The following is a 27874-nucleotide window of genomic DNA, read 5'->3' on the forward strand; positions in this document are numbered from 1 at the left end:
AGTACAGTCAGAGCAACCCTGATTTGAATCAGCCCGATGCATTAAATTACTTTTTTGACATGTTTTAAGGCCTAAATGTGTTTTGGCTCTTTTCTCATTGCTTTCCCAGTTATGCAGGAAATCTTGGACTTTGATTTCTCTACATTAATTTGTACCATCAGTTAAGACCTAGGAGAGCTCACAGTCTACATCTGAGGATTCAAAGAGAAACAGAAGAGTTGCACTCAATCTTTACCTACTGACTTTTTTTTTTTTTTAATATGAAATCATGTTTTCTTTCATTCTTGTTGAGCATTGGGAGGGAAAAAAACTTAGGCAATCCTGATAAAAATCTGTGCCCTTCTTTGTAAGAGTTACTTATTTGATGTCTCTGTTCTGCCAACCTATTGAATCCCGACTCATTGCTAATCTTGGAGAAAAAACAGGCAGAGAGGGGAGATGAACTGAATTAATTACCTTTAAAATAGTTATACTGATTTAGAAACCATTCATAAAGAAATAGAGTACCAACAGTTCAACTCAGTTCAACTCATCTTACAGTACAAATCATTTGTATACCTTCTGTATTCCCTTTATTTTCTATTTTTGTAAGAACAAGAATGTCATGGTCGAAGTCCCAGCAAAGTTAATTGCGTAAAGGTAAAAGACAGACCTTTTTGCCTGACCTGAGAAAGTATGAACGCTCATGATGTCTACTACCACTTCAGTTTAATTCCTTGAATTGGGCTGTAAGTAATTTTAAGGCCCTGTTTATATAGAAGTTGCTGCTCTTCTTTTATGAATGCATATGGTCAGGTGGACTCTTGCCTTCGTATTTTTAATATTAGCGTAGCTTGTAAGTTTGAATTTCTGCATAACAAAATGAAAGAGGAAACAAGTAAATGTCAAGCCACAGCACAGGCAGTGATTTCAGTATTTTTGCAAATTATGCCATAAATCTTGGGTTTTGATGTCTGTGCAAACAAAATGGTACCACTTTAGAAAAACAACTCTAATTATAATGTTTGTATTTATGTATTTAATTCTTACTATGTCATTTTTTAAGCTGTACGTATTCCTGATACCAAAATTAAGAGTAGTTAAAATGGCTGACACAAACTGTTTAAATAATGTTAAAGAATTATTGCAGGTGGTTATCTATGTTTGTATTTGATAAAGCTACTTAGAATAACATCAAGCAGAGCAGTATGTGCCTGTGGGCTTGTGACATGTTCATATTTCTTAGAAGGCAAGAGTTTAACCCTTTGCATAAAGTAGATCCACCCAGATATTTGGAATGAGCATAATTCACTTCTAGTTGTAGTGGAGAGACTCTGTTTCTACATGCATGGCTTTAAAACCACTGGAAGTATGAGAATCCTTGCTATGACACTGGAAACAAAACCGAATACTCATTGTATTATGATGTGCTTTGTAAGATAAAATGAGGGTAATATCACATTTGATTGTACCACTGATACTGGGTTATGTTTTAAAGACATATAAGCCAATTAAAAGTACTGGGTTTTTTTAATAGCTGAAGTACCTTCAATGTTATCATCCTATTTATAACTAAACCAAATAATAAACGAATTTGACTTGTTTTCTATCTTTTTGCAAATCACTTATAGCCTGGTTTATTTGGCTGATTTTTATGTTAATATTTTCCAAAATATATTTTAAAATTTGAGAGATTTGTTAACTCACGAGCCCCAGTTTCTTCCTCACTGAACAAAAGCAGTCTTACTGTTGTTAGGGAATTCCTTGTTTTGCTTATTGAGAGGGAAAGTTGTGTGAAGAAAAATACATGTTCTTAAGTTGAGAAATATAAAAAAGATTAGTCACTTTCCTTTTTATTAATATTTTCTAGTTTGCTTTATATTTGAATTTTTGTATTTTAATATTTTGATACAATTTTAGAACGGAATCATCTTTTATTGTGACTATTTTGAGGCAATGTTTTCTTTAAAGTTATACAAAAATCTATATTTTGTGTTATTTGAAACTTAGCTGAAGTATAAAGCAGAAAAACTTGTAACATAATACTGGGATACTTTTGAAGTCCACAATGCAGTATTTCTCAGTGTTCTTAGGGAACGATACACTTCTATCATTTAACAAGTCTTTGCAGCATATCATGGGACATGGCTAACGTGTTATTTGAACTTTGTGTATATCCAAAAGACCACATGGGTAAGAATTGCTCTAAAGAAATATACTATTATAATGCTGTGATGATAAGGAAAACACAACAATATGTTTCCTGAAATTAAAGCTTCAGGTTAAATTCAACATTTTTTAATGGCATTGATAAATATTGAAATGTTCCCTTACTCTCTTTTGGATTAATTGTGTAGGGAATATGCTGTTTACTAATAGTTTTCTCTTATATTGTAGAAATAGGAATTTGTATTTTGATGCAGACCAAAAATTCCAAAAATTCTTTGTAAATCTGTGATCTAGTTTCTATTTACATTAGGCTTTCTATAGTATCCATCACAATTTTGTGTCTTTAGAAAATATTTGATCCCGTCTCAAACAGCTTTTGCTGCGTAAGGAATGCAAGTCTGATATGTGCTACACTGTTGAGAGCAATTACATAAACTAAGTTGTGATTTTTTTGAGCACTTAAAATTAGTAGGTCTGAGCAGCTGAGGTTAATGTAAACATTACACTTTTTTCTAAGTGTACTTTGTCCTTAAATCTTTTCTCTATCTTCATTTGAATATCTAGAGGCAGAATGACTGTGTCTTAACTCGGACTAACATTGTGTACTCTCAGACTCCATTCTTTTTGGTTAATGTGCTCAGCACTTCTGCAGATCAGACCCCAGGTTTTCAAGCTGAGCCCATAAAATAACAAGAATACATAATTAATGGTCAAGTGAAAAGTTGGTTTTGTAATTTGAATCACTTATCTTGGCAGAAGAAAGGATAGAAAAGGAAATTTGATAGGTGAGAATTGAACTGCATTGTCATTAGTCTCCCAGCTGCTGTAACAGCAATGACAAGCACCCTAGAGATCACAGACTCTTTTGGCCTCGGTTCATTCTGAAACCAGTTTCACCAAGCACGGCCTGAGGCAGGAAATCACGCTGGGTAATATCATACTGAAAACCACACACAACATCAGGGTTGCAGCCAGCACTGACTTCTGCCACTTGAGCTAGTGGCATGATTTATTTCTTCCTCTTCTCTTCACCTCCCTGTGCACCCTCACTTCTTGACCATTCCTGATCACATCTCACTGGTCTTTACTAGTTTTCCAAGTTAACATTCACAGCCTTTTCTTTCCCCAATTCTTTGCTCAGTTAATCATAATCTTCCCAAATTAAGTCCTTACAGGACTCTTATCAGTTTATTCTCTTCCTCTCTAATTTCATCGAGTAGCATTATAGGCCAAACCATTAAATCTGACAAAGCAGTAAGAAACTAGATTCAAAGTCTTATAGTGGGAAACCTTTTGAAACGTTGATTAAAGCATGCCCCCAGTCCCAACAATAACAAGGAAAGAAATCTAGTTCATAACTTTGTCCAGATTAAGCATTTGTGAGCACAAGTCTCCTATAGACTTCTCACATCTCATGCCGATGCACCATGTTGTCTGCAATAAGATGTAAGTGGTACTAGCTGTGCTGTAGTTACTGGAGAGAAGTCTGTTGTCCTTACTCTGTCAGTGCACAGCCATGGTGTTAAAGAGCTGTCATGGGTGTGTTGGTGGTCAAGGCAACTATCTACTTTTGAGTTATAATCCTAATATGTGTTTCAAAATGCTATTCCATGTGATAGAGGAGGAATATAGCACATACTGTAAGACTAACTTGGTACCTTTCCTCACTACTTCTCAAAGTGCCTCTGCAGGGTCTATGCTGAGATCTGCCAGCAGTTACTCCAGGTGCTTGAGGGAGTGCTGGGTTAGTTATGTTGGGCACACTGATGTTTGCTGGGTGGCTATCCCACCAGCAGAGATCTGCAGTGCAGAGGTTGTCTGTAAGAGCTTCCTTCCATCAGCTATGATGAAACTGTTTCACGTAAAGGTGATCCAGAGAAAGACTTACAAATATATATGGAGATAGATATTTTGTTGTTTATCATAAAATTAAACATATACTATGCTTATAGCTTTTAGCAACTGAATCACACAAAAATAAAATGTCTTCCAATGCTTTAACCAGCTTCATTGTTAAGCCAAAGGTATGTCTAAATGGCATGATGCAATGCTGTGCAAAGACATTCAAGCTGCCTGCAAACATGCTCTCTTAGGTAGCAAGAACAATAAAGCAGCTGTCCATCTGGACTCTTACATCCTGCATGTCAGCAGAGCTAATTCATTGAAGCAGAATGCTAGACTCATGAGAAATTGTTTCTGAGCTCAGATTTCAGTATATCTCTTTCTGCCATGCAAAGATACTTCGTATTGCTATTGAATTCCGTGAATCTGCTAAGCAACTGTGATTTAGAAGTGGATACATTCTGCATCTAATGTGTTTACTGCATTGACAAATGTACATTTGCCATGATTTAAAATATTTTAAAATAATGAGATTAGATTCAAAAATATTGTATAACTGCTCTGTAAGAGATCCACTGCACCAGCTGTGTATCTCAAGATCGTTAAATTAATCAGGACTGAAGTAACATCTTTAGTGTTATTTATTTTTGCTAAACTTCATTTCAAAAAATCAAGGGGAATTGCTTAAGAATTGGAACAGACCTGTGTTAATTTTGTACTGTTAGTACAGAGCTGTATAGCAGACTTTTATATAGGATATAAAAACAGTTGTATGTATTTGAATGAAATATTCACTTGCTTTACATTTTTACATTGTCAGTGGGATGTGCTTATACCTCTTCTCCAGAACAGAATTTCCTACATGAATCCAGGGAGGATTTTCATGCAGATGTAGGATTGTTCTTGAGCAGGATAGGACAGGGGAATTACATTTTGCCTTTCTAGCTATCTAGTCATACAGAAAGGGTAAAATGTCATAATTTCTGAGTAGCAGAATTTCTATGTAAGCATAATTAAATTGTCAAATTAATTGTCAAATTGTGAGACCAGCAGACCTGTACTAGCGTTTGGGGGGCTGCCCAAAATGGGAGCAAGCTCTTCAGTTTTTCCCCAAAGAAACGTGAGCAAAAATATTCATAAGATGCCTGTAAATATCTGGAGATTTGTGGCCAAACAGAAAGCTTCCAGGAGAAATTGGCATGGAAGAGACATTTAGGCCTAGGGAGGTGAAAATGTTACTTTGTTTGTTTTTATTGAGTCTATCTGGGATCTAGTAATAAAATGTGTCCTAGTGTATTATGTTGAATTTCTGATAGGTAAAAAATTCAGCTCTGAGAAAAGTCACTCAAAAGTGATCCTAAAAGCTTTTTGGTGTGTCCTTTTTATTTAACATGTTATTTGTTAAGAATTGATATATCACCCTTTAATTGGACTATGTAGTATGGAATGTATTGCTTCCACATTTCTTTGAAATGCAGTTGCATGAGGAATAAAGATACAATAGCTTGTTAGCACCCTCAGTTACCTAGTATGCTTCCATTTTAGTGACCTAGCTTTAAATAATGATAAATTAGTTACTAGGGTTTATAATATTCAGGTGACCTATTTTACCAGGACAAGAGCACAGCCTAGGTGTCTCAGTGATCATACAGAGGCCACCTCCCTAAAATTACGCAGTTCTTGGACCCATCCTGGGTTTCACAGTTCAGGCTAATCATTGACAGGGCTTTTACGATCACAAGCTTTTAGCAAAGCTTTGATAAGACACTCCAGCAGTTAGTGGCAAATGAAGACAGTCGGTGCAGCAGGGACTCCAGGGAATGAATGGATTTCTTTTCCGCATCAGTGGAAGAAAGCTGGCTTTAACACCGGCATTAGAAATGGGCAAAATGTGTGGCCGACGACTGAAGAGGTTTGTTGCTTTTTGGACATTGGTTTTCCTAAGGACAGCTACTGGGCTTGCCGGAGAAGGAAGATCTGTGTGGAAGAAGGACCCCAACTTCAGTCCTGTGAGCGAAACACAGATGTTTTTGTATGACACTTTCCCCAAAGGGTTTCTCTGGGGCGTAGGGACAGGGGCATGGCAGGTGGAAGGCAGCTGGAGGAAGGACGGGAGAGGATCCTCTGTATGGGAGCAGTTTGTCCACACAACGTTCAGAGGTGCAGACCACACCGACCATTCCAGTGACAGTTACACCTTGTTGGATAAAGATTTGTCAGCCCTGGATTTTTTGGGAGTTACTTTTTATCAATTCTCAATTTCATGGTCAAGACTTTTTCCTACTGGAGTAGTAGCAGCTCCCAATGAAAAAGGACTCCGGTACTATAACAGTCTTATTGACTCTCTAGTCTACAGAAATATTGACCCCATGGTTACTCTGTACCACTGGGACCTGCCCTTGACACTGCAAGAAAAATATGGGGGATGGAAAAATGAATCGGTGATTGATCTCTTCAATGACTATGCCACCTTTTGCTTCCAGACCTTTGGGGATCGTGTTAAGTATTGGATTACAATCCACAACCCCTATTTAGTGGCTTGGCATGGGTATGGCACAGGTATTCATGCTCCTGGCGAGAAAGGGAAAATAACAACTGTCTACTCTGTAGGACACAATTTGATCAAGGTACAGTATGATAAGACTTTATAAATCGATCTTGCACCTCCATTAAAAAGCAATGAGAGGAATCAGTTCTGTAATTAGGGGTAAAAAAAAAAAAAAAATCAAGGAATGTGAAAATACCATGAAATAACCCTTAGCTAAGGTAGTCTTTTTTTAATCATAATGTTGATTTTATTGTTATAGTCACAAGCTAACTCCATAACTGTTTGTTTTAAAGTGCTTATTTATTACTTTATTTCAGTGACATTTTGCTTACAAAATCTATTAAAAAAACATGTTTTTCCTTCTTTATTCTTTTATTTTGTCAAACAGCAAGTGTCAGTCACACAGAGGTGACTATTGTATTCATTTATACAGCGGTTTATTTATATCTGCATACTAGATCAATTCTATTGGCAAAAGAATATGTGTGTATATATATATGAAGGTATACACATATATTAATCTGATTAGTTTTATCTTGGTTTTGAAGGAAAACAAATGTCCCTTTCAGCATTTAAAAATAACAAAATTGCATTTTTATACTGTTTTCAGCATTTTAACTTTTATGCTAGAGTTATTTTATTTATCAGCTGTCTTCCCCAAAATTACACATTCAAAGGCTTGATCCCATCATTAGCTTGAACAGCTGCTGTACTGGGTCCTAAGTCTGTGGTGCGCTTTCTTTGTGAAAGACAAAAAGAAAAGTTTGAGATCACAAGAGATTACAGCGGGTCATATTTTTTTAAGGCAAAAGTGCAGACGTTGTTCATGGTAGTGTCAACAGCATTACAGAGTTTATAACATCTCCTCTGACAGATTATTGATTTCATTCTATAGAATAACTAGGTAGTTCCTATGCGTAGGAGCTAATATTCTTGTTTTCTCTTGCTATAACTTAAAACAATTTATAAGCCACAGCAGCTTAAGATAAAAATTAACAATATCAGTCTAGCTTTTTTCATCTGTAGTGTGCAAAGTACTTTACAGAGCAGGTCACTGTCCTGTCTCTTTTGACAAAGAAGCCACTATAATTTCCCATGCTCAAACCATTCCTCGCTGTCACCAAGAGAATTTTTCTACCTACCATGTATTATAATTAATAAACTAATGAGTGTATTTGTCATACACAAGTACATATAAGTATATATACACAAGTATACACAAAAAACAAGCATATACACAGTTCTCACAGTTGTTAAAAGTATTTTGTAACTGACTATTTCTATTATTTCTTGTATTTACTTCTGGGCTTGAACCTGCAGGCTCAACAGAAGTTTTACACAAGAAAAGCCATCAGGTACCCTGAGTCACTAACTGGTTCCTGGCTTAGCACAAGAAATGCACAGAGATTTGTGAAACAAGTCAAAGAGAACTCATGCTAAGTTATTCTTGTTATTTTCGAGTGTTATTTAAAATATAGTTGAGAAAATACATGTAAAAGATACATTATACACATTATCCAATGTGTATAAGTACCTGAAGGGAGGGTGTCAAGGGGACGGGGACAAACTCTTTTCAGTTGTCCCTTGTGACAGGACAAGAAACAATGGGCAGAAATTGAAGCACAGGAAGTTCCGCCTGACCGTGAGGGGGAATTTCTTCCCTGTGAGAGTGACAGAGCACTGGACCAGGTTGCCCAGAGAGGTTGTGGAGTCTCCTTCTCTGGAGATACTCAAGGCCCACCTGGATGCAACCCTGTCTAACATGCTCTAGGTGACCCTGCTGAGCAGGGAGGTTGGACTAGATGATCTCCAGAGGTCCCTTCCAACCTTACCGATTCTATGATTCTAAAACACACAGGTATCTAGTATTGCTTTCCTACATTTCTCATCGGCACAGTGTATTATTTTAAATGGAAACTGAGGTATTAGCTAGGTAATCTCTGTATTTTCTCATACTGTAAAATTAATCTAAGGACCAGACAGCATATACAGAGAAATGCCTCTGCCAAAGAATTAACTAGTTTTTCCAAGTAAGCCTTGGTCTGTATTACATAGCTGTCAAACTTGATGATCTAATAGTTCCTTCTAGCTTTAAAATCCGTGAATCTGAGTATAAAACATAACAGCTTCAAGAAAAGAGTTAATGAGACTTTCAGCAATATGCAACGAAGTAGCTAGGTTTTTATTATTTCTGGGCAGAACCTATCTTCATGTTGTACCTTTCCTATAGCACCATACACATTACCTGAGTTCTCTTCTGCAGCACAGTAAAAATTCTGAAAATTTTAGGTCTTCTTTACAAGGAATCTTAAATTTGTAGTAAGGTATTAGAGGAATTGTATTAGGTGAGTTTAGGATTGGAAGTGGAATGGATGCCTTTGCAGAACCACTCTGCAAAGTGTGGTTGAGTCAATTCTTCTCATATATATATATTTTTTTTCTGAATAAAATATAATTAAAGTCAGTCATTCCACAGAAGTAGTTAGCAATATACATTTCAAGCCAACTAACCAGAATCTTGTTTCAAAGATTTTTCTGCTTTATCTGCATTTTCTATTTGTCTAGTATTGTTGACAATAGCATATGAATATAATGTATTGATGCACAATCAGTAGTCATGTGATGAGAAATATCTTTCCTTAGATTAGAGAATGTTATAAAAATCTATCTTTAAAGAGATATCACATGGCTTTATTTTTTCAGAACCAATACATGTGAATCTGTTTCTCTGATTTGCACTCTGTTGTGTTGTGGATGCCTTTGATTGTACCACTGCCATACAAAAAAGTCCTTCCAAAAATACAAGCCAAACAAAAACATCAGGTTTGGCATATCATCCAGAGCCTGTTAAGGTTATTGAAAAGATTATCATTTATGGCTTTAGGAGGAGCCACATTCATGTCAGTGTCAAGGCTTCATTTTTGCACAGTCTGCTGAAAGAGAAAAGGACAATATTCTCCATGCCACCTTATACATACTGTCAGGTCCACCTACTGCTAAGCAGGAAAAACAGGCCTGTAATGCTCAAAAGAAATTAATCTGGCCACCACTGTGTTACCTTGGGAAGCTGCTGAATAATCATTCTAATGCCCTTTTATAGAAATATATGAGGTATTTTCAGATAAAAGCCAGGCTCTCTCATAAACGAGTCTTACTTTTAGTTTCATTTACCACTGCAGTGCTCCCTTGCACAAGAACTAATCAGTATTTATATAAAGGAGTGTTTCTATGTGGTATGTCAGTCAGAAACTGAAGCTATGTTTCAAACAATAGCAAAAATGATACGACAAACCATAAACCTCTGCTTTTCTGGACTTTGGATTATTTTATTATAGGAACAGTTTGAAAGTTGCTGGATATTTTTGTGTCTCTGGATGAAGGCTGAAGAAATTTCAGTTCATTCTTAACTATTAGTATTTTTCAAATGTGACAAAATGTTTTAGATTAAAAAAACCCAGCAGCTTAATACTAAAATAATTGGGTGGCATAAGGAAAAAGTGCATGCATAATAGAACTATTATATGATAAAAAGAATGATATACTTCCATGAATGAATTCATTATGTAGAGAATTATCTTATTAAGGATTTTCAAAAAAAAAAAAAAAAAAAGAAAAAGCAAGATTTATCTTTCTTTACCAAGCTTCAGAGACACATGCTCTTGCCTGCACAAGGTACTACGGATGCTTTATCTACTAATACATGTGTTTCCCTTTTGTAGTTTGCATCCTTTTAAGGGAAAGCCCCAGATGCATATACTAAAGAGCCAGTCCTGCCTTCTACAAGGGTCTTGCAATTCAAGACACACAAAGAGAACTAACAGACTGCAGAAAAGCAATGGCTGCTAAATAGAGTGCTTAGGATATCCACATGAGGAAAATAATCTACCAAAAAACTCAAAGAAAACTTCAATTTAAAATCATATTTGCATGTTACTATGAATGATATTCATAGACAGAGGCTAATAATTGCTATCAATCATTTTAAAAGACTTGACACCACTTCCACAGAAATGAATACAAAATTAGTAATTTGAAGCTTATAAATTGTAAATTGCTGTGGGATTCACTTAGATAAGCCTCTGTTCAATTGTATGATTGTTATCATTAATACTAGGAATGCATGTGAAATTTTACACCAGATTCAGAGTGACAGTCAAAAGTGTATCTCCCTTCTTCTTTAAAGGAGTCTGTGCTTTACAAAAGCATTGTCAAAAAAACAGTTAATGATAACACTGAACTTGCCATGCAACATTTGAAAGAAATATCAAAGAAGATACAAAAACAAGCATGCCCCTAAGGTCTCTGTCATACTGAAGCAGAGAAGAAAAAACCTGCACACAGAAAAATAAGATGGACTTCTTTGATTAAAGAATAAATCTGACAATGAGGAAGAAAATATATAGCAGATGAATCATTCTGATTGGCGCTAAATCAGATATTTATCTGATCTATTATCATCATTCTCTCTCGATTTAGTTACGTTCCTTCTATATATCACTTAGACTGAGATTTGTAGAGACCACAAATTACAGACCAGACTGTCTTATTTTCTTCCTCTGGATCAGTGCCCTCCAGGCAGTTCTGCCTTTGCTAAGTGACAGGTAGAATGGGACTTCTATTTGCCCTTTTAAAGAACATTCACACACCCTTCCATCTTGCAGAAATGCCCAGAGGAAAACTATCAGAATAAGGAAATCTTATTTATTTATTTATTTATTTATTTATTTATTTATTGTGTGAATGTTCCTTCATATCAGCTACTGGGAAAAGGCAATACATATCAGGTCATCTCTGTGCCCAGCTCCATGTAGCAGTCACTGTGCTAGGATCTTCTCGTGGACACTACTGCCTTTGGGACCTTTGGAGGACTATGTCCTAGAGAAGTTCTGTAATTCATTCTCTTTTAAAATACATTTCTATGGAGTGAATGGAAAAAATCACTCAGTAGAATGAGTGAATAATTCCTGTCCCTAAGTCCAACCAGACTCTTCCCTTCCTCTGAAGAGGCCTCCATTCCTCAGGATCTAGGAAGATGAAGTCACACCAATGCCCGTATTTCTTCTAGGAGGAGGGAGCTCTGTCTCCATCAAGTGTGGCTCAAAGATGGACAGCAGAACTGTCTATATTTGTCTGCTTCATTTCTAAAAGAAGTTGCCACCCATAGCTTTGCTGGAAAAGCAGAATAACACATTAATGAGTGGAATGGCACCTATTTGTGACAAAAGCTATTCTTTTTCTAACATACTCCTTTTCTGACATCTGTGTATCATTAAATTCTAATTAAACACATTATTTCAAAAATACTTAGATTTGCCACAGGAGACTGTATTTTGCAGTGGACATACAACAATATTAGAAAGAGAAAAAATGTTTGGTACATCAGAGAGGAAGAGCGTGGAATCCACCAAGTTCGTTCACAGCCAAGTATTTAAAAATTAAAAGGCACAAAGTGACAAGGTTTCCGTGGCAGAGGCTGGAGACACGTTCTGAGTGGCTGTGTACAACAAGGCCCCTCAGGGTTCTCGATCTCTGTGAAAAATCAGGCAGCTTTTAGCAAGGTGCCAAATACAGAATGAATTAAATGGCTGAACGTAAGACAACAAAAATTCACAGAATTAAGCTCTGGATCTTCACTTCTTCCCAGTGGAGATGAAATCTATCCATATTTGTCAGTGCAGCTCTGCTAAGTTTGTATTATAAAGGTCAAAGCATCTTGTTTCTTATGCTAAGTTTGTAGAAATCATGAAAAATTAAAAGTATCCCAATTAAAAAGAAATTAAACTATAGTGTGCTTCAAAAGAAGCCATTATCAAGATTTGTTTTTTCCAAATCCATGTTTGAAGATGTAACCAGGGAAGGGTTCCTGCTTACAGCTGGTATCTGGGGACCTGGTCTAGCTGAAGCCAGTTGACTAGCTTGTTTCAGCAGAGAAGGGAGGCTAAGGAGCTGAGCTCAGTTAGCTGGTTCTTCGCCACTTGATCCTTGTCGATGCTGCTGTTCTTCAGTGCCTAAGTGCTTCAGAACAGATGCTTTTACCTAACCATGAATATTACTGCTGATTTGCCTTAGATGGCCCAGTGTGTTTGAAGATCTTAAAGTATTTTACAAAAATTCTCCCTATCACCATCCTCTGGAAACCAAAATCGAAGAATATATCTGCAAATAAACTATGGACAACTCTGCTGTTATTTATTACGACTGCTGATTCTTGAGTCAAGTTTCAGTTCTCAAAGTCCAGTCCAGTGGGCCCAAATAGTATCACTGTTAATAAATATCATGCTGTTAAGTATTAATATCCATAACTTGTAATTGGAGAAATAAGAACAATGAATGATTTAAATAAATGTGTGTCAGAAAAAGAGATGAATGAGTTCAGAAGCAGTATTATATGAAGTCCAATTTTCAAACAGTAGCAGTCATCAGTGATAAGAGCATTTTATAAGTCTTAGGTCAGAACTGATTCACACTTTTTCATGTGATTTGTTATTTTCAGGTTGACTTTCTTGTAATTCTCGGAAACCATCAAAAAAAATTGATCAAGGTAGTTAGCATACAATACATTTGACAGTAAAACCTCAGCCTTTCAAACAACCCTTTTAGAAGCTTAGTTGCCTGGATATGAAGAGTCCTTTTTGCTTCACAGGGATTCAGCTTCAGAAACAGTTTGCAATTTAAGGGCTTTAGTGCCACTGACTACATGACATCTTTACCAATGACCACAAGTGCCTTGAACTGAAACAGGCTCTCCAAATAAGCTGTGCACATCTGCCCTTCTTCTAAAGTCATGTTTAATGCCGTAATCATCAGACTCTGTGTTCTAGCTTGTTGCGGTTTAAAAGGCGAAGAAACAGCTAAACTCAAAGCCAGAATCTTTTTATTAGCATTTTTAGTTCAATTGTTCTAAACTGTTCTTGCTCTCCAGCACACTAAAATAACTCCATACATTCGTGACATTGTTCTGTCTGTTCATTCCTGTGGCATTCAAGGAAAAGTGGTTGACTTTAATAAATCTTACTAGTTTGAAAGTACCTGTCTTTCAAGCTCTATGCCTATGCACAACATAACTACAGGAACAGCGTTTAAAGGGGCATGAGAAATATTTGCAAGAAGAGAAAAGAGGAGAATAGTACAATGGTTATCTTAATTCTATTAAATTGACTCATTTTATCTAGCCTTTTTAAGAAGTTAGTACTAAGTGATTTAACATTCTCTGTGACTTTCAAGTCTATGGAACAATTGCTATATTAATATCAGGAAAGCAAGTTGAAATTAATGTCATATGTATCTAGAATAAATACACAGTATTGATCGTGCTTTCACTGTGTACTTAGCCTTGACATTTGTCCTTGATCTAAAAGGGAAAATGAAAGATTAGGGATTAAACTCTAACTGAAAAAAAGATTAGTCAAGTTTTACTCAAAATAACCAATATAATGCATGATATAACTTTTAAACTGATGTTTATTTCATACTTGGTCTTACAAAACAAATGCTATTAATCAGTTGGTTCCATCAACAAGAATAATTTTCATTGAGAAAAAAAACTTCCATCTGAGGACATTAAGCTGCTTTACAAATAATTAACAACTTAAAATAGCATTATAGGCAAGCAAATGCTTATTGTCTCTACTATATCTGTAAAAGCCCTTAACAAAGACAGCTAAGTCTCACTTTGACTACAGTTTACCCTCAGAATTAAGGGATGTCAGTGACTCTCATGAATTCTTGAAAATCCTGTCCTGGTTCCTATCAAATGTACTTATCTGTACCAAAGGTTTGCACCTACAGTTCTATACCTGTGGCTGTATTCGCAACTTCAGGCAATATTTTTAATAGTAGTTTTAGTTGCTTCTAATTAAACTCCTGAAACAGTGCATAAATATAAGGAATTTTCCCTGGTTACCTTTTAACTGCCACCAGTGCAGCCGTCTTTCTCCAGGTCTTCATCTACACATGTTTAATTGCTAGGATTTACCATCGCAATGCTGCCTGGCACCATGAATAACACAGCTGACTTCGGCAGAGGTTTTCTTATTAAGCCAGCACAAACATACACATTTCATTAAACAGTTGTGTTAGTGGGCTGTACCTGGGAAAAATAATATCCTAGCCACATGAGAAATCACTAGATGCAGAGACCTGTGAAAGCTAACGCCAAAGCAAGCCACGGCCACAGCAGCCACCTGGGCTGGAAGGACCTTTGGGAAGGGACAACTGAGGCATTGGTCATATACATTTTCTGATGAGACTACTGAGAGGCCCCTCTTAAAATACGATACCTGTACCTTGCAATTTGCCTCAAGAATACAATTTTGCTGACTTCTCTTTTTAGCTACAGAACCTGCATCTCAAAGGTTAATGTTGCTTTATCAGTATTTTCGAAGACAGACCTTGAACAAATGTTATGAGCATGACCTTAGAAACCATAAACAACTGATACACGAAATTTCACAAAACTGTAATTCTGCATTAATCCCTAACTTAACCACATGTCTACCTGACATCAGGCCATTCTCTTTACACTATCAAGGCTAAATAAATTGAAATTATTGTCAAATTTAAGTAATGCTATTTGGCTTGGTAATGATGTCAGCATAGCTCAGCAAAATAAGCGTTTCACAATGTCACTCTATGTTTTTTTTTTTTTTCTCCCTGGGTGCAAACAGTTATTTTCCTTCCAGCTTAGAGTATAGAGCCACACTTCAGGAACTAAGTAAACCTTGAGTTACTTGACAACTCCTCTTTGGCTGGGGAGAGGTCAACTCCTTCCTCTGTGTCTGCTCCACTGGCCTGGTTCACATTTACCCAGAGTCGTCCTTCTCCCCTAGCATGCGAGTGGTACCTACATCTCCCATGGATTCCTTTTAATATATAGGCCATATGTAAAGTATGACTGCTATATTCTCTTAATTAATTAATTAATGACATGACATTTTACAGTAATTCTGTGTGTGTGACGATGTTAAGCATGACAATAATCAGAAAAACTGAATTAAGAAATGGTGCAAAGTATCTTTTTGTTGTCGCTAACACAATTAGCAAAACTTCTCTCTGTCCTAGGGAAGCCAATATTTGGCCTGTTATGAATACTAAAATATGCCATAACTAATAGCTAGTATGAAATAATGTTGCCAAATTTTCTGTTAAAACCAATGTGTTGTTGCTCTAGAAATGAATGCTCGAAATGAATAAGCCTCATTCTGTTCTGTACCGTGTACTGTCACAAGAGTTATAATTATAGCAACTTCAAAGAAGAAATGAACCAAACTCATGGATGAAAAATCTCACACATAACTATAAAACCTGACATCTGGGTTCAAACTTCGCAGCTGGGTCCTTTCTCCAGTTGTTCAGGTTTAGGTACTGTGCAAATCTCATGCTTAGTGTTGAACGCTTACTCTCATGATTAGCCCAAATCAAAACAAGTAGAAGCGTGGCTCAAGGGAAGTGTGGGGTGGACATGGTTTGGTCAAAGCAAATCTAGGTAACTCTCAGGACAGAGACAAGTCAATAGCACAGAGCCAACACTGACAACGGAAACATAATTTGAGAAGTATAAATAATGTAGCAATTGTGATTGTTTGAAATTTTAGCTGTATCAGCAATCACTACGTTACAAAGAGCTAGATGGCACTATCTAGGTCACTGAGTCCAAATCCCACCATCAACAGCCATTTGGTCCAAAAACCTCTATGTGAGAGCTATTCCACGTACCTCCTGGGAGGTAAACTTTATGTTAAAAGGCCAAAACCCACATGGGAAGAACGCACATGAGATCTAGAGCATGACCACCACCCAGGACTTGGCAGCGTAACCGTTGTTGCCCATCCTGACCGTACGGCGCAGTTAATGTACCAGGGTCCTGAATGCTCGTGCTGTTGCCATAGAACCCTGCAGGGAATCTGATGTAGCTACCGGTCTGTCTAGCTGCACACGCACACAGCTGTATTGAGGAATTACAGTTTAATGTTATTTTTTTCTCATCAGGCTCATGCAAAAGTTTGGCATAACTACAAAACACGCTTTTGGCCGCGTCAGAAGGGGCTGATGTCCGTAGTATTGGGATCCCACTGGATCGAACCTAACAAATCAGAAGATGCTTTGGACATTTCTAAATGTCAGCAGTCTATGCAGAGAGTACTTGGATGGTTTGCTAAGCCCATCTATGGGGATGGCGATTATCCAGAAGAACTGAAAAATGAATTATCTTTTTTGCCAAGCTTTACCGAGGATGAAAAAAACTATATAAAGGGAACGGCAGACTTCTTTGCATTTTCCTTTGGTCCTAATAACTTTAAACCTCCAAACACTCTACCAAAAATGGGACAAAATTTGTCACTCAATTTGAGGGAAGTACTGAACTGGATTAAACTGGAATACAACAATCCTCGAATCTTGATTGCAGAGAATGGCTGGTTCACTGATAGCCACGTGAAAACAGATGACACCACAGCCATCTACATGATGAAGAACTTCATAAATAAGGTTTTACAAGGTTTGTACACAACTTAGTTTCTGGATATTTGGAGCTTTGTTTTTAATCATTTGATATTTAGCTCTTTAATGATTTGATCTTTTTTAAAGGACATACTGGTAACTAAGTTAATTATTAATTATTTCTACTGCATAAGTTGTGGATCAGGATATGCTGGTGCTAGATATTGTACAAACGCAGAACAAAAACATAGCTGCTGTCCCAGAAAGCTAAAGTCCAGCATCTAGGTTTGATCTGAAAACAAAGTAAGTACAAAATGGAGTCAAAAAACGAATGGAAACAAATACATTGCACATTGCTTTTCACATCTGGCAACCCAATTGTAAGGCCCGCGTGTGGGTACGTATCTCGAAAACACGAAGACGAGGCCAAGGCTGCGTTTGCAGGCTGCCGGTGCCCCGCTGGCTTCCTCTGCCAGCCTTGAACGCCCGGAGCAGACCAGCGGGAGAGAGGCCAGCGAGTGTCAGGCTGACGGCATAGCGAACAGAGATAATGTTTTAAATACACAGCTTCAAATCTTGCTATTTTCCCCTCATAATGCCAGAGCAGATAAACACTGTCTGAAGGGAAAAGATTTAGCTTTATACAAAATGCAACCAATGTTAATCCCTAATCCCTGAGTGCACTCGGCATTTCTTTTCCCCCCAAGCCGGTTTTCTCTCTCCAGCGGTCACCGAGTGACACCTGCCGTCCTCAGGGAAGGATGCTCGCAGGTGGCTGCTGTCTTTCTGAGACCTGGTCTTGGCAGCTCCTTCAGCACGTGGTCTGCCATAGGACAATGATAGGATGGCTCAGGTCTTTTATTTTTAAAAAAGTCCTTTCTTATCCTCAGAAAAGGGAGCTTATGAGAAATCATTTACTGTGAAGCCCCCAAAAACAAGTAGATGTTGGAAGCTAAGGAAATACTCCATCACTAACTAACATTAAGTTAAGTTCCTAATGAAGATTTTCCAGCTATATTTAAATTAGAGTTGGTCCATATCGTAAACTTCATGTAGCCCAATTGTACCCTATGTCCCACCTTTTCCAGATTTTCAGCAGGTTGCAAACGGGTTTATGATGTTTTACACTCTGCCTTGACCCAGCAGCAAAGTTTAGATGCAAACCTGGAGGTGAAGACGTGCATTTCTTTTCAAATAAACAGCTTGTAGCCATTAGTCTAACATAGATTTCTGGACACTTGTGTAAGAAAACCTACAGCGTGTTCTTCTGCTCCACAGGAAGTTTCTGTCCTCCCTGAGCTCGCCTTAGGACACTTGCTTTACGGTTTGACAGGTGTACTGCCCCACTCAAACTCCCCACCTGATGCAGTCCCCAGAGCGGGTCGCATCCAGCACGTGCTGAGCACTTGGCACCAGAAGTGCCAAGCTGATACACCAGGGGCCTGTGCTGCCATTCAGAGAGACCTGGACAGGCTGGAGAGTTGGGCAGAGAGGAACCTCCTGAGGTTCAACAAGGGCAAGTGCAGAGTCCTGCACCTAGGGAAAAATAACCCTAGGCACCAGTGCAAGCTGCAGGCTGACCTGCTGGAGAGCAGCTCTGCAGAGAAGGACCTGGGAGTGCTGGTGGATGACAAGTTGACCATGAGCCAGCAATGCGCCCTTGTGGCCAAGAAAACCAATGGTCTCCTGGGGTGCATTGGGAAGAGTGTTGCCAGCAGGTCAAGGGAGGTGATCCTGCCCCTCTACTCAGCCCTGGTGGGTCCTCATCTCGAGTACTGTGTCCAGTTCTGGGCTCCCCAGGACAAGAGAGACACGGAGCTACTGGAAAGAGTCCAGCGTAGGGCTACAAAGATGATCAGAGGGCTGGAGCACCTGCCCTATGAGGAACGGCTGCGAGAGCCGGGCCTCTTCAGCCTGGGAAGAAAAGACTGAGGGGGGATCTTATCAACGTGTACAAGTACCTGAAGGGAGGGTGTCAAGGGGACAGGGACAAACTCTTTTCAGTTGTCCCGTGTGACAGGACAAGAGGCAATGGGCAGAAATTGAAGCACAGGAAGTTCCGCCTGACCGTGAGGGGGAATTTCTTCCCTGTGAGAGTGACAGAGCACTGGACCAGGTTGCCCAGAGAGGTTGTGGAGTCTCCTTCTCTGGAGATCTTCAAGGCCTACCTGGATGCAACCCTGTCTAGCCCCCTGAGGCTGGGCTAGATGATCTCCAGAGGTCCCTTCCAACCTTATTGATTCTATGGTTCTATGATTCTTTTTTTTTTCTACCCTGTACTGTAGATCTGACTGTAATAACCATCTATGGATTCACACTTCTGAAATATTTGGTGACTATTTGGAAAATAACTGCTTCACAAGAATTTTAAGCTACATTTTAATGCATATAGATGCTTCAACTACTGCTTCAAAATACAGGATTACCTCTTAATTAATGCACTTTGGATGAAGTCAACTTATAATTCATCTAAATTGGAATAATATTTGGAACATTTTTTCACATTTTTACTTACAGAGAAATCAGATATAAAGTAAATTTACTGTTTCCCAGCAAAATTGTTTAGATCTTTTTAACCTCAGAACATATTTATTCAGGCCAGATTGCAATGGGATAGTGACCGTTAAGATAGCACATATCTACGCGGAGCTATAGTGTGTGTATATAAGGAGACTGCTGTAAACTTTGCTCTGTGTGCCTGCAGCTGAAGGTATTGTGGGTCACTAAAATACATGATGCATAAAGTCACCTCTGCAAGCGAGCTGAGCCCTCTCACCACCCAGTGATGCAGTGGAAACTCCAGCTTTTGGCTGACACCCATAAGCCTGTCAATACTGAAACCGTTTGTAGCTGCGCTCCAAACCTCCCCCGATAGAAAAGGCACATAAGTGCCCCAGGCTCTGCTTCTCTGGATATTAGTCTGGCAACAACATGAGCTTGATTAATACCTGGTTTATTATTAATACCTGGATTAATGCTGGTTGATGGGCAGCAAAGGAACACCTTTGATTGCACCTTTGATTTGTCTTTGCAAAGGCGTATGGCCAGATGTTGTTATGATATTCAACCGGTTAATTTATTTTCCTCTGTGGCCTGTCTTCAAATTATCCAAATGGGCTAAACATTTCCTGCATCTGTTAGTGGCCGAGTAGTCAGTGAAGATAAGGAACCGTAAGGTAACAACAGAAACAAATTAACACTAGGAAATTACAGAACAGGCTGGGAGGATAGCATAGTGCACTTCTCAGCACAAAAGCCTTCAAGCGAGCAAGAGTAAAAATACACAGCACAGCTTTTGCTACACCAGTTGATTCTTTTTGTTCTTCATTCCTTTCTACTCCCGTTCCCTGGTAAGTGTCCGCCCTTCCAAATCCCGGTACTGGTTCACTTGCCCCTTCATCCTCTGTGTAAATATTATAAGCTCCTAGATAGCCTAACTTCAGTACTATGTCTTCATTTTTTTTTTCCAACACGGAGACCAGACTCCTTTTCAAATCTTATCCCTCCTTGGTTTTGGAGGCTCCTTTTTCTCTACCTCCTTTCCAGTTGTTTATTCAGCATGTCTTTTGGGAGGATTTTCCCACCTTGCTTTCAATGAGGCTTTTGACTTCTGTTGTCTTCTCCCTCTGCCGCTTATTCTCTGCGTAGTCAACAGACAAGAATTCAGTCACTTCACTGGTAACTTACAGGTCTACTTAACATCTGCTGCCTTTGGTCCAAACAAAAAGCTTGCTTTCTCTCTGATCTCGTTTTATGGTTTTTGTTTGTTTAAGGTACAAGTTAAGCTCATCATGGCTAGCAGCTCTCCTTAATCTCTCTGTTGCATTCTCTCACCTCCTTTCACAGTCACCACAAACATACTCTAGCTCTGATTCACAGCCTCAGCTTCATCTATCAGGCTGCCACCTAACATCCACTTAAATGTTTCTTATTACAGTATATATATAAACAGTACTTTTTCTCCTACTCACTTGAACAGCCAAACTTAGCCTCTATTCATGCAGAATGTATTTACAAAGTTGTTTTTTTTTCCAGGCTACCACATATGCTGTCCCTATATATCTGCCATCATTGTTCCAGTATTCCCAAATGCAGGCATGAAGTACTCACCTCCACTTGCAAGGCCCTTCTGGCCCATCTCTTTCCTCTATGTCATTCTCTGCCTCCAGGTTTTGCACTTGATATTTCCAGATGTTTTTGTGCTTTCTCTCAAGCGTTCCCTCATATTTGGGAGTTACTTTTCTTGAGAGTGCATGCAAAACTACTTCAACGTTATCCTTCAAAATCTCCTTCTCCATGATGCTTTATGGAAGTTAAAAGTTGGGTGTCCATAGCACTAACACAGCCACTCGTTCCCATTAGCAGTGCCATCTCATTGCTCCCTTGTGCTCCCTCTTCTCCTTGCCAGGATTCTGGCATAGCCTAGCATTTTTTCTTATGCTCAGATTACAAACTCACAGGCTTTGTAATCTTTTTATCCATCAGCTGGATAAAGTAGAATTTTGGACCACAACAGTATTAGGAGGAACCTTGTTCTTCTGCTGAGCGAACACCAGCACCATGCAACACCAGCTCCTGCTGGAGCTGTAATGTAGCGTGACAAAAACAGAGAGCTTCAGCGGAAACCTGACACACTAATTGCAATATCATCCTAAGGAAACAAGGCAAGGTAACATTGATGAGAGCAGAGTCTTAAACTAGAATACTATATTCTTATTGCTTGGCTTACTCAGTGGTCTTCAGCTGAAATAGGGCTTTCCAGGTGCCTGCGTCAAAATCCTCAATAACCCTGCTCGGTCATTGCTTTGCCCTTGATATTCCAGCCCTTACAAGGTTAATATGAGGAGTCACCTTGCGTAGTGAGAAGGTGGCAGCAGGCAGCTAAGCTGACAGACAATGGAATTTGGACCTTCTCTTCCAGGTTGTCAGCTGGCACGCAGCCTCAGTGGGTGACAAACAGTTTTTGCTACTTGGTGGCTTAGTGAAAAGCCACTTTGGAAATCACTTTGCCTTTCCCATTCCCATAAATCAGGTCCAACAGCAAAGATAGCATCCCCATATTTAGCACCAATTTTATCTTCTTTCTCAGCAGAGCACCAGGATCTCAAGGGCTCTAAAATATACTGTTTACAAGGTAGAGGGACAATGAGAAGTGCCTGCAGAAACAGGCATGCAGTACACGCATTCTGTGTATACACCACTCTGCTGACTCTGTGCCAATCAACCCAGCTTCTTCTATAGTCATTAGGTTCCCACATAGACATTTAATTTTTCAAATCAGAAGCCAAATATATATTTATAAAGGTTACAGGTTGAAGATTTCTTAAATAAAGTAGGACAATAAAAAAGTCATAGCCTGATGACAAATACAAATGAAGCAAAAACTAGATGAACTGTTGCAGGCCTGATTTTTAGTCATGATTCTCTAATTTTACTGGTGCAGATCTGTTATTTGCAAACCATCAAATAAGCTTAAAATCTGGCTGCACATAGTATTTCACGCTTGCTCAGAGCAGAAATAACATAACCTGCAGTAATATCTTTTTTTAAGGAACCAGTGATGATTAAGTGTTTCGTTAATGAATAAGGACTAAGATACATGTCTGTCACAGTTTTGCAATGAAATATGATGGGCCAATACCACCATGAGCACCGAGAAAAACCCTGAGATTTTTAAAGTAAATGGACCTTTTTCATAAGTCATCCTTTACTTGTCAGAGTCTAAATATAAAACTCATGTGTGTTTATTTCTCTTATACAGCTATTAAATATGACAACATAGATGTGTTTGGTTACACAGCCTGGTCACTCCTTGATGGCTTTGAATGGCAACATGCCTACAACATCAGACGCGGATTATTTTATGTAGATTTCAAAAGTGAAAAGAAGGAAAGGATTCCCAAGTCATCCGCACTTTATTATAAACAAATCATACGAGAAAATGGCTTCTTCCCAGAAGAGTCTACCCCACCTGTGCAAGCTCAGTTCTCCTGCGACTTCTCCTGGGGTGTCACCGAGTCTGTTCTTAAGGTAAGGGTTAAATCCTGACAAGGCCATCAGAGACAGGGCAACTAACCGTGCTCAATGAAAGTCTGAAAATTGCACCTGCCATCCAGAAATCTCAAAGCACACCACAGACGCAAATTAAGCTTATAGTCATGATTTTCTGCACGCCCACGGGGCGAAGCAGCGCAGGCAGTCCAGCCCGACCTGGCTCCTGGCTCGCATCAGGGAAACTCAGAGCAAGAAAGTGACCCTGGCCGGGCTTTGCCGGGTTGTTTTTAAGCCAGCGGAGTTTCCCAGCATAGGTCATGGTGAGGCCCGGCGGACGCCAGCGCGGCACCAGGCGCTCACGGGACTGTCGTGTACCGAAGGTCTTATCCAAAGCTGCTGAAATACAGCCAGGCTCAACCTCAACTTAATCTTTTCACTACAAACCATAGGAAAAAAAAAAGAAAAAAAAAAAGGAAAGCTTGTGTAAAGATTGTTAATCATTCTGAGCAAATACACAGATAGAACATTCTTAAAAAAAGAAAAACAGACTTAATCTAAAGCTTTTAAACTTGACCATATGGTATTACAGATCCTATAATAAAGTTTAAAAAAAAATTTAGTGTAATGAAAAAGTGACCTATGTGACACCCAATCTTGTTGCATCTCCACCGGCTTCTACCAGTTTAGCTAGTACTAATCACTGCACGCGAGCTGGGGGGTTTGCACAGGCAGGACTACCTGTAAGGCCAGGGAGCATCATGCAGCAGTTTCACAAGGCAGCAGCACCAAAATAATCCTGTTTTACCATCCTGCTGTCGTGTCAGCAGGGTGAGAACTGCAGCTTGCACGACCAGCGCGCGCTCATCAAGATTTGTCTGTGCAAAAATATATTCAGAAGAGGCCAGAAGGCAGGACACACTGAAGTTAATAAGAGAACTGAAATGACATTATGCAGCTGAAGAAAACAGGAGAGCAATTTTACTTTGCCTCCCGTACCCGAAGGAGGGCAGGGTAACGCGCGGTTGGCATTGCCGCAGAGCGTTAGCGCAGGCAGGGCACGCAGAGGCAAGTCCACTTCCCTGACAGCTGGCACTGATCCTACAGCACAACACACGCAGGAATGCAAACAAGCAGATATTTACTTAATTAAAACCCTTTTAATACATATATATTTTTTTACTTTTTATTTTCACAGGCGGAGGCTGTGGCTTCCTCCCCGCAGTTCTGCGACTCCAGCCTGTATCTCTGGAACGTCACAGGAGACGGGCTCTTGCACAAAGTCAAAGGAGTGAAGCTGAAAACCCGACCGGCGCAGTGTACAGATTTTGTCAGTATTAAAAGGCAGCTTGACCTCCTGGAAAAAATGAAAGTCACCCATTACAGGTTTGCACTCGACTGGCCACTAATTTTACCCAATGGAGATCTGTCAGTGATCAACAGACAAGTCCTTAGATATTACAGATGCGTGATCAGCGAAGTACTGAAACTCAATATTCGATCGATGGTGACCCTGTACCACCCAACTCACGCCGACCTGGGCCTGCCGGGCCCCCTGCTGCGGACGGGAGGGTGGTTGAACCAATCCACCGCCCGGGCTTTCCAGGACTACGCGGCTCTGTGCTTTCAGGAACTCGGCGATTTGGTAAAACTGTGGATCACCATAAACGAGCCTAACCGACTGAGCGACGTCTACAACAGGAGCAGCAACGATACGTACCGGGCGGCACACAATTTATTAATAGCACACGCCATGGCCTGGAAAATATACGATGAGCGATACAGACCCGTTCAGTACGGCAAGGTGTCCCTGTCGCTGCACTCGGACTGGGCTGAGCCTGCCAACCCCTACTTCGAGCCTCACTCGAGAGCCGCCAGCAGGTTTCTCCAGTTTGAAATAGGCTGGTTTGCCGATCCAATATTTAAGACTGGGGACTACCCTGCTGCGATGAGGGAATACATTCTCTCCAAGAACAGCAGAGGCCTCTCATCCTCCTCACTGCCGCGTTTCACGCAGGAGGAAAAGCAGCTTGTCAAGGGTGCGGCCGACTTCTATGCGCTGAACCATTTCACCACGAGATTCGTGATTCACGAACCTCAAAACGGGAGCCGGTACGAATTTGATCGTGATGTTCAGTTCCTGCAGGATATCACCTGCCTGAGCTCCCCCTCCCGCCTCGCAGTGGTGCCGTGGGGAATACGCAAAGTTCTGAGATGGGTTAGAGCAACCTACGGCGACATCGACGTTTACATCACCGCAAACGGAATAGACGACCCGTCCTTAGACAACGACGAGCTCCGAAATTATTACTTAGGAAAATACGTACAAGAGGTTTTAAAAGGTGAGTGTGTGATAAATCCAAATTCAGAGCAGTTTTCACAGCGCCTCCCCAGGCGTTCCTGAAGCAAGCACCTAAAGCTCGCCCCGGACAGACCCCTGGCTTCCTTCCGGCAAGAGGCGGCAGCAGCCTTCTTGCCTGCTGAATTCGAGTCATTGGACAGCAAAGCATAAGCAAGTCTGAGGAGATCCAGAGGAAATATGGCAGGTCACCAGCCTTTAAGCTTTTGAAGGGAGAAGCCCTAGACTAGACCTTGCTCCACCACTTGCTGTTCTTCACCTAATGACTTTAGAGAAAAAGTTGAATATAGTTATGAAGGTAAGGGAGAAAAATCCAAGACTACCTTTTCATCCAAGCCAAATATCTTATTGTCCGAGAGCGATGAGGCAAGAGCCTCACCCCACCGCATCTCTTCCTGTGATCAAGCACTGAAAGAAAGGCAGCGCGCTCCGTTCAGCTCTCCAAAGGCAAAGTTGCAGTGCTGTACTGTGAGGCTGAAAGCCCAGCAGCAGAAAGGCAACAGACACCTGGGCTACACAGTCAAATAGATCACAACAGCAGCAACCCCCAGGCTAGGCAGCCAAGGCGGGATTTCAGCAACGTCCCCTCTCTAGTCTCTGTCAGCAAGGTCTGCAGTTCCCTGATCACAACTTGCATTGTCTAACACCCTTCTGAGGCGTATATATGTGTGTACACACACACACACTATATATATGTATATACATGTATATATGTGCATGTTTGTGTATACATATATATATATATGTATATATATGTATGTATGTAACCTTTCCTGGTTTTCCCCTCCCTAGGAGCCAGCTACAAGAACAAGACAGGTCTTACTCAGATGGCTAAAAAAACACAGCTTCAGATTATTTTGACACCAACAAGAAACAGCAACCCTTCTCACTATATTCTCTCTATACTATTTTATAGTCCTTATAGAAAGATCTCCTGATTTATCAGTTTCTTGCCTAATCTGAGTCACATTACAGATTATCTCCTCTGTTTACATATGAAGAGATTCTTACTAAGGGTTACTGTTTGTGATTTTAATAAAAACATCGTCACCCACTCTTAAGTGCAGCACTATAACATAACCATCATGTATGTTGGGGAATGAGCAGCTGGATGTGCAATTCCCACAGGAATTTTAAAGCTTCTTGCATGACACCAGCGAGTAGCTGCTCCCTTTAAGTCCCTGCAGATGGGTTCAGGAAACACAGCAGCATCTTGCTCTCATCAGAGATGCTAGCACCCAGTTCAAACCTGGTTTGAACATGCAGTGCCTGCAAGGAAAACAGGCTGCAAGGGCTTCCAGCTCCTTAGCCCTGGCTGCAGGAGGAGCTGGCACTCCACTGCCCCTCGCAAAGGTGGCAGCTTTTCTCTCCCGCTCAGCTCTGAGCTCAGAAGCTGGAAGCATCCAAGTTTAGATGCAGGCAAGGTTCTTCTGAGTCCTGCATATTGGAGAACTGAGAGATGAAGTTTGGTCCTCCTCTTCCTCCACCATCTAGTTCATTTTGCAGAAATGGTATCATTTGAATTTTAAAATCACTTCCGTTTCATATCCTGCCCTATGTGCTAAATGCAGGGAAACGCAGAAAAGCGGCAACAATCAGTGTTTGTTTCTCCTCAACTACGTGTTCCCCCACGAACATGTAGTTGTAGTTTCCCCTGTATGTTTCCACTATCTGACTCAAAGCAGGAGGTAAGAGGAGGCTGGCATGCACTTTCTGAAACTTTCCACATATAAAATCAAGTATTCAAAAAAAATTTTTGCAAATCCAGTTTGAGGTCAGGTGTTTATAATATTGGAAATTCTCAAATCCTAACTCTCCTTTTAAACAAGGATAAACTTTCTACTTAATTAAAACAGTAGGAACTGAATATTATTAGAAGCAATAAATGTAGGTAAACATTTTATGATGCAGTTTTTTTAAAATCTAAAGATTAATAATTTGAAATGTTAATTCATTTCCAGGAAGTCTGCAATTCACACAAGGTTTTATTAATAACATTCTCTTTCCCCCCCCCAGCATACTATATCGACAAAGTCAAGATCAGAGGTTACTATGCATTTAAACTGACTGAAGAAAAATCTAAGCCCAGATTTGGATTCTTCACTTCCGATTCCAAAGGAAAGCCTTCAATAAAGCTTTACAATAACCTGATAAGCGATAACGGCTTTCCTGCAGAATATTCAGCCTGTGATCCATCAAACAAGGAAAAACCATGTACCTTCTGTTTGTTTATTTCTCAGAAGAAGCCACTGATATTCTTTGCCTGCTGTCTTTTCTCTACTCTTATCTTGCTTTTAACAATTATTGTTTTTCACAAGAGAAAAAGAAGAAAACGTTACAAGGCAAAAAAGCGTCCAGCGCATCTGTGTTTCATTTTAAAGAGGGGCCATAAACCCACTTTCAACTAGATTCTCCACTCTCTGCGCTCTACAGAGGATAACATGGATCAGACAATTATAGAAAAGCACTATATGAGTCACTCCAGTTATACACACCAAGCATTTCAGTTGAAAATGGAAAAAATCGTATGCACAGGAAGAGCTGTGATG

The 27874-nt window shown here is 39.7% G+C and overlaps 1 protein-coding gene across 1 annotated transcript; it reads left to right on the forward strand.

Annotated features, from left to right (window-relative positions):
- The first annotated feature begins 5879 nt into the window (after positions 1-5879).
- On the forward strand, positions 5880-27733 carry KLB (klotho beta). The gene is made up of 5 exons (XM_062574516.1): positions 5880-6617; positions 16526-17033; positions 22737-23005; positions 24165-25308; positions 27342-27733. The coding sequence occupies exons 1-5, from the start codon at positions 5880-5882 to the stop codon at positions 27731-27733; spliced, it is 3051 nt and encodes a 1016-aa protein (XP_062430500.1).
- The last annotated feature ends 141 nt before the right edge of the window (positions 27734-27874 follow it).

The sequence above is a fragment of the Rhea pennata genome, chromosome 4 (assembly GCF_028389875.1).
Source record: "Rhea pennata isolate bPtePen1 chromosome 4, bPtePen1.pri, whole genome shotgun sequence".
NCBI classification, from domain to species: domain Eukaryota; kingdom Metazoa; phylum Chordata; class Aves; order Rheiformes; family Rheidae; genus Rhea; species Rhea pennata.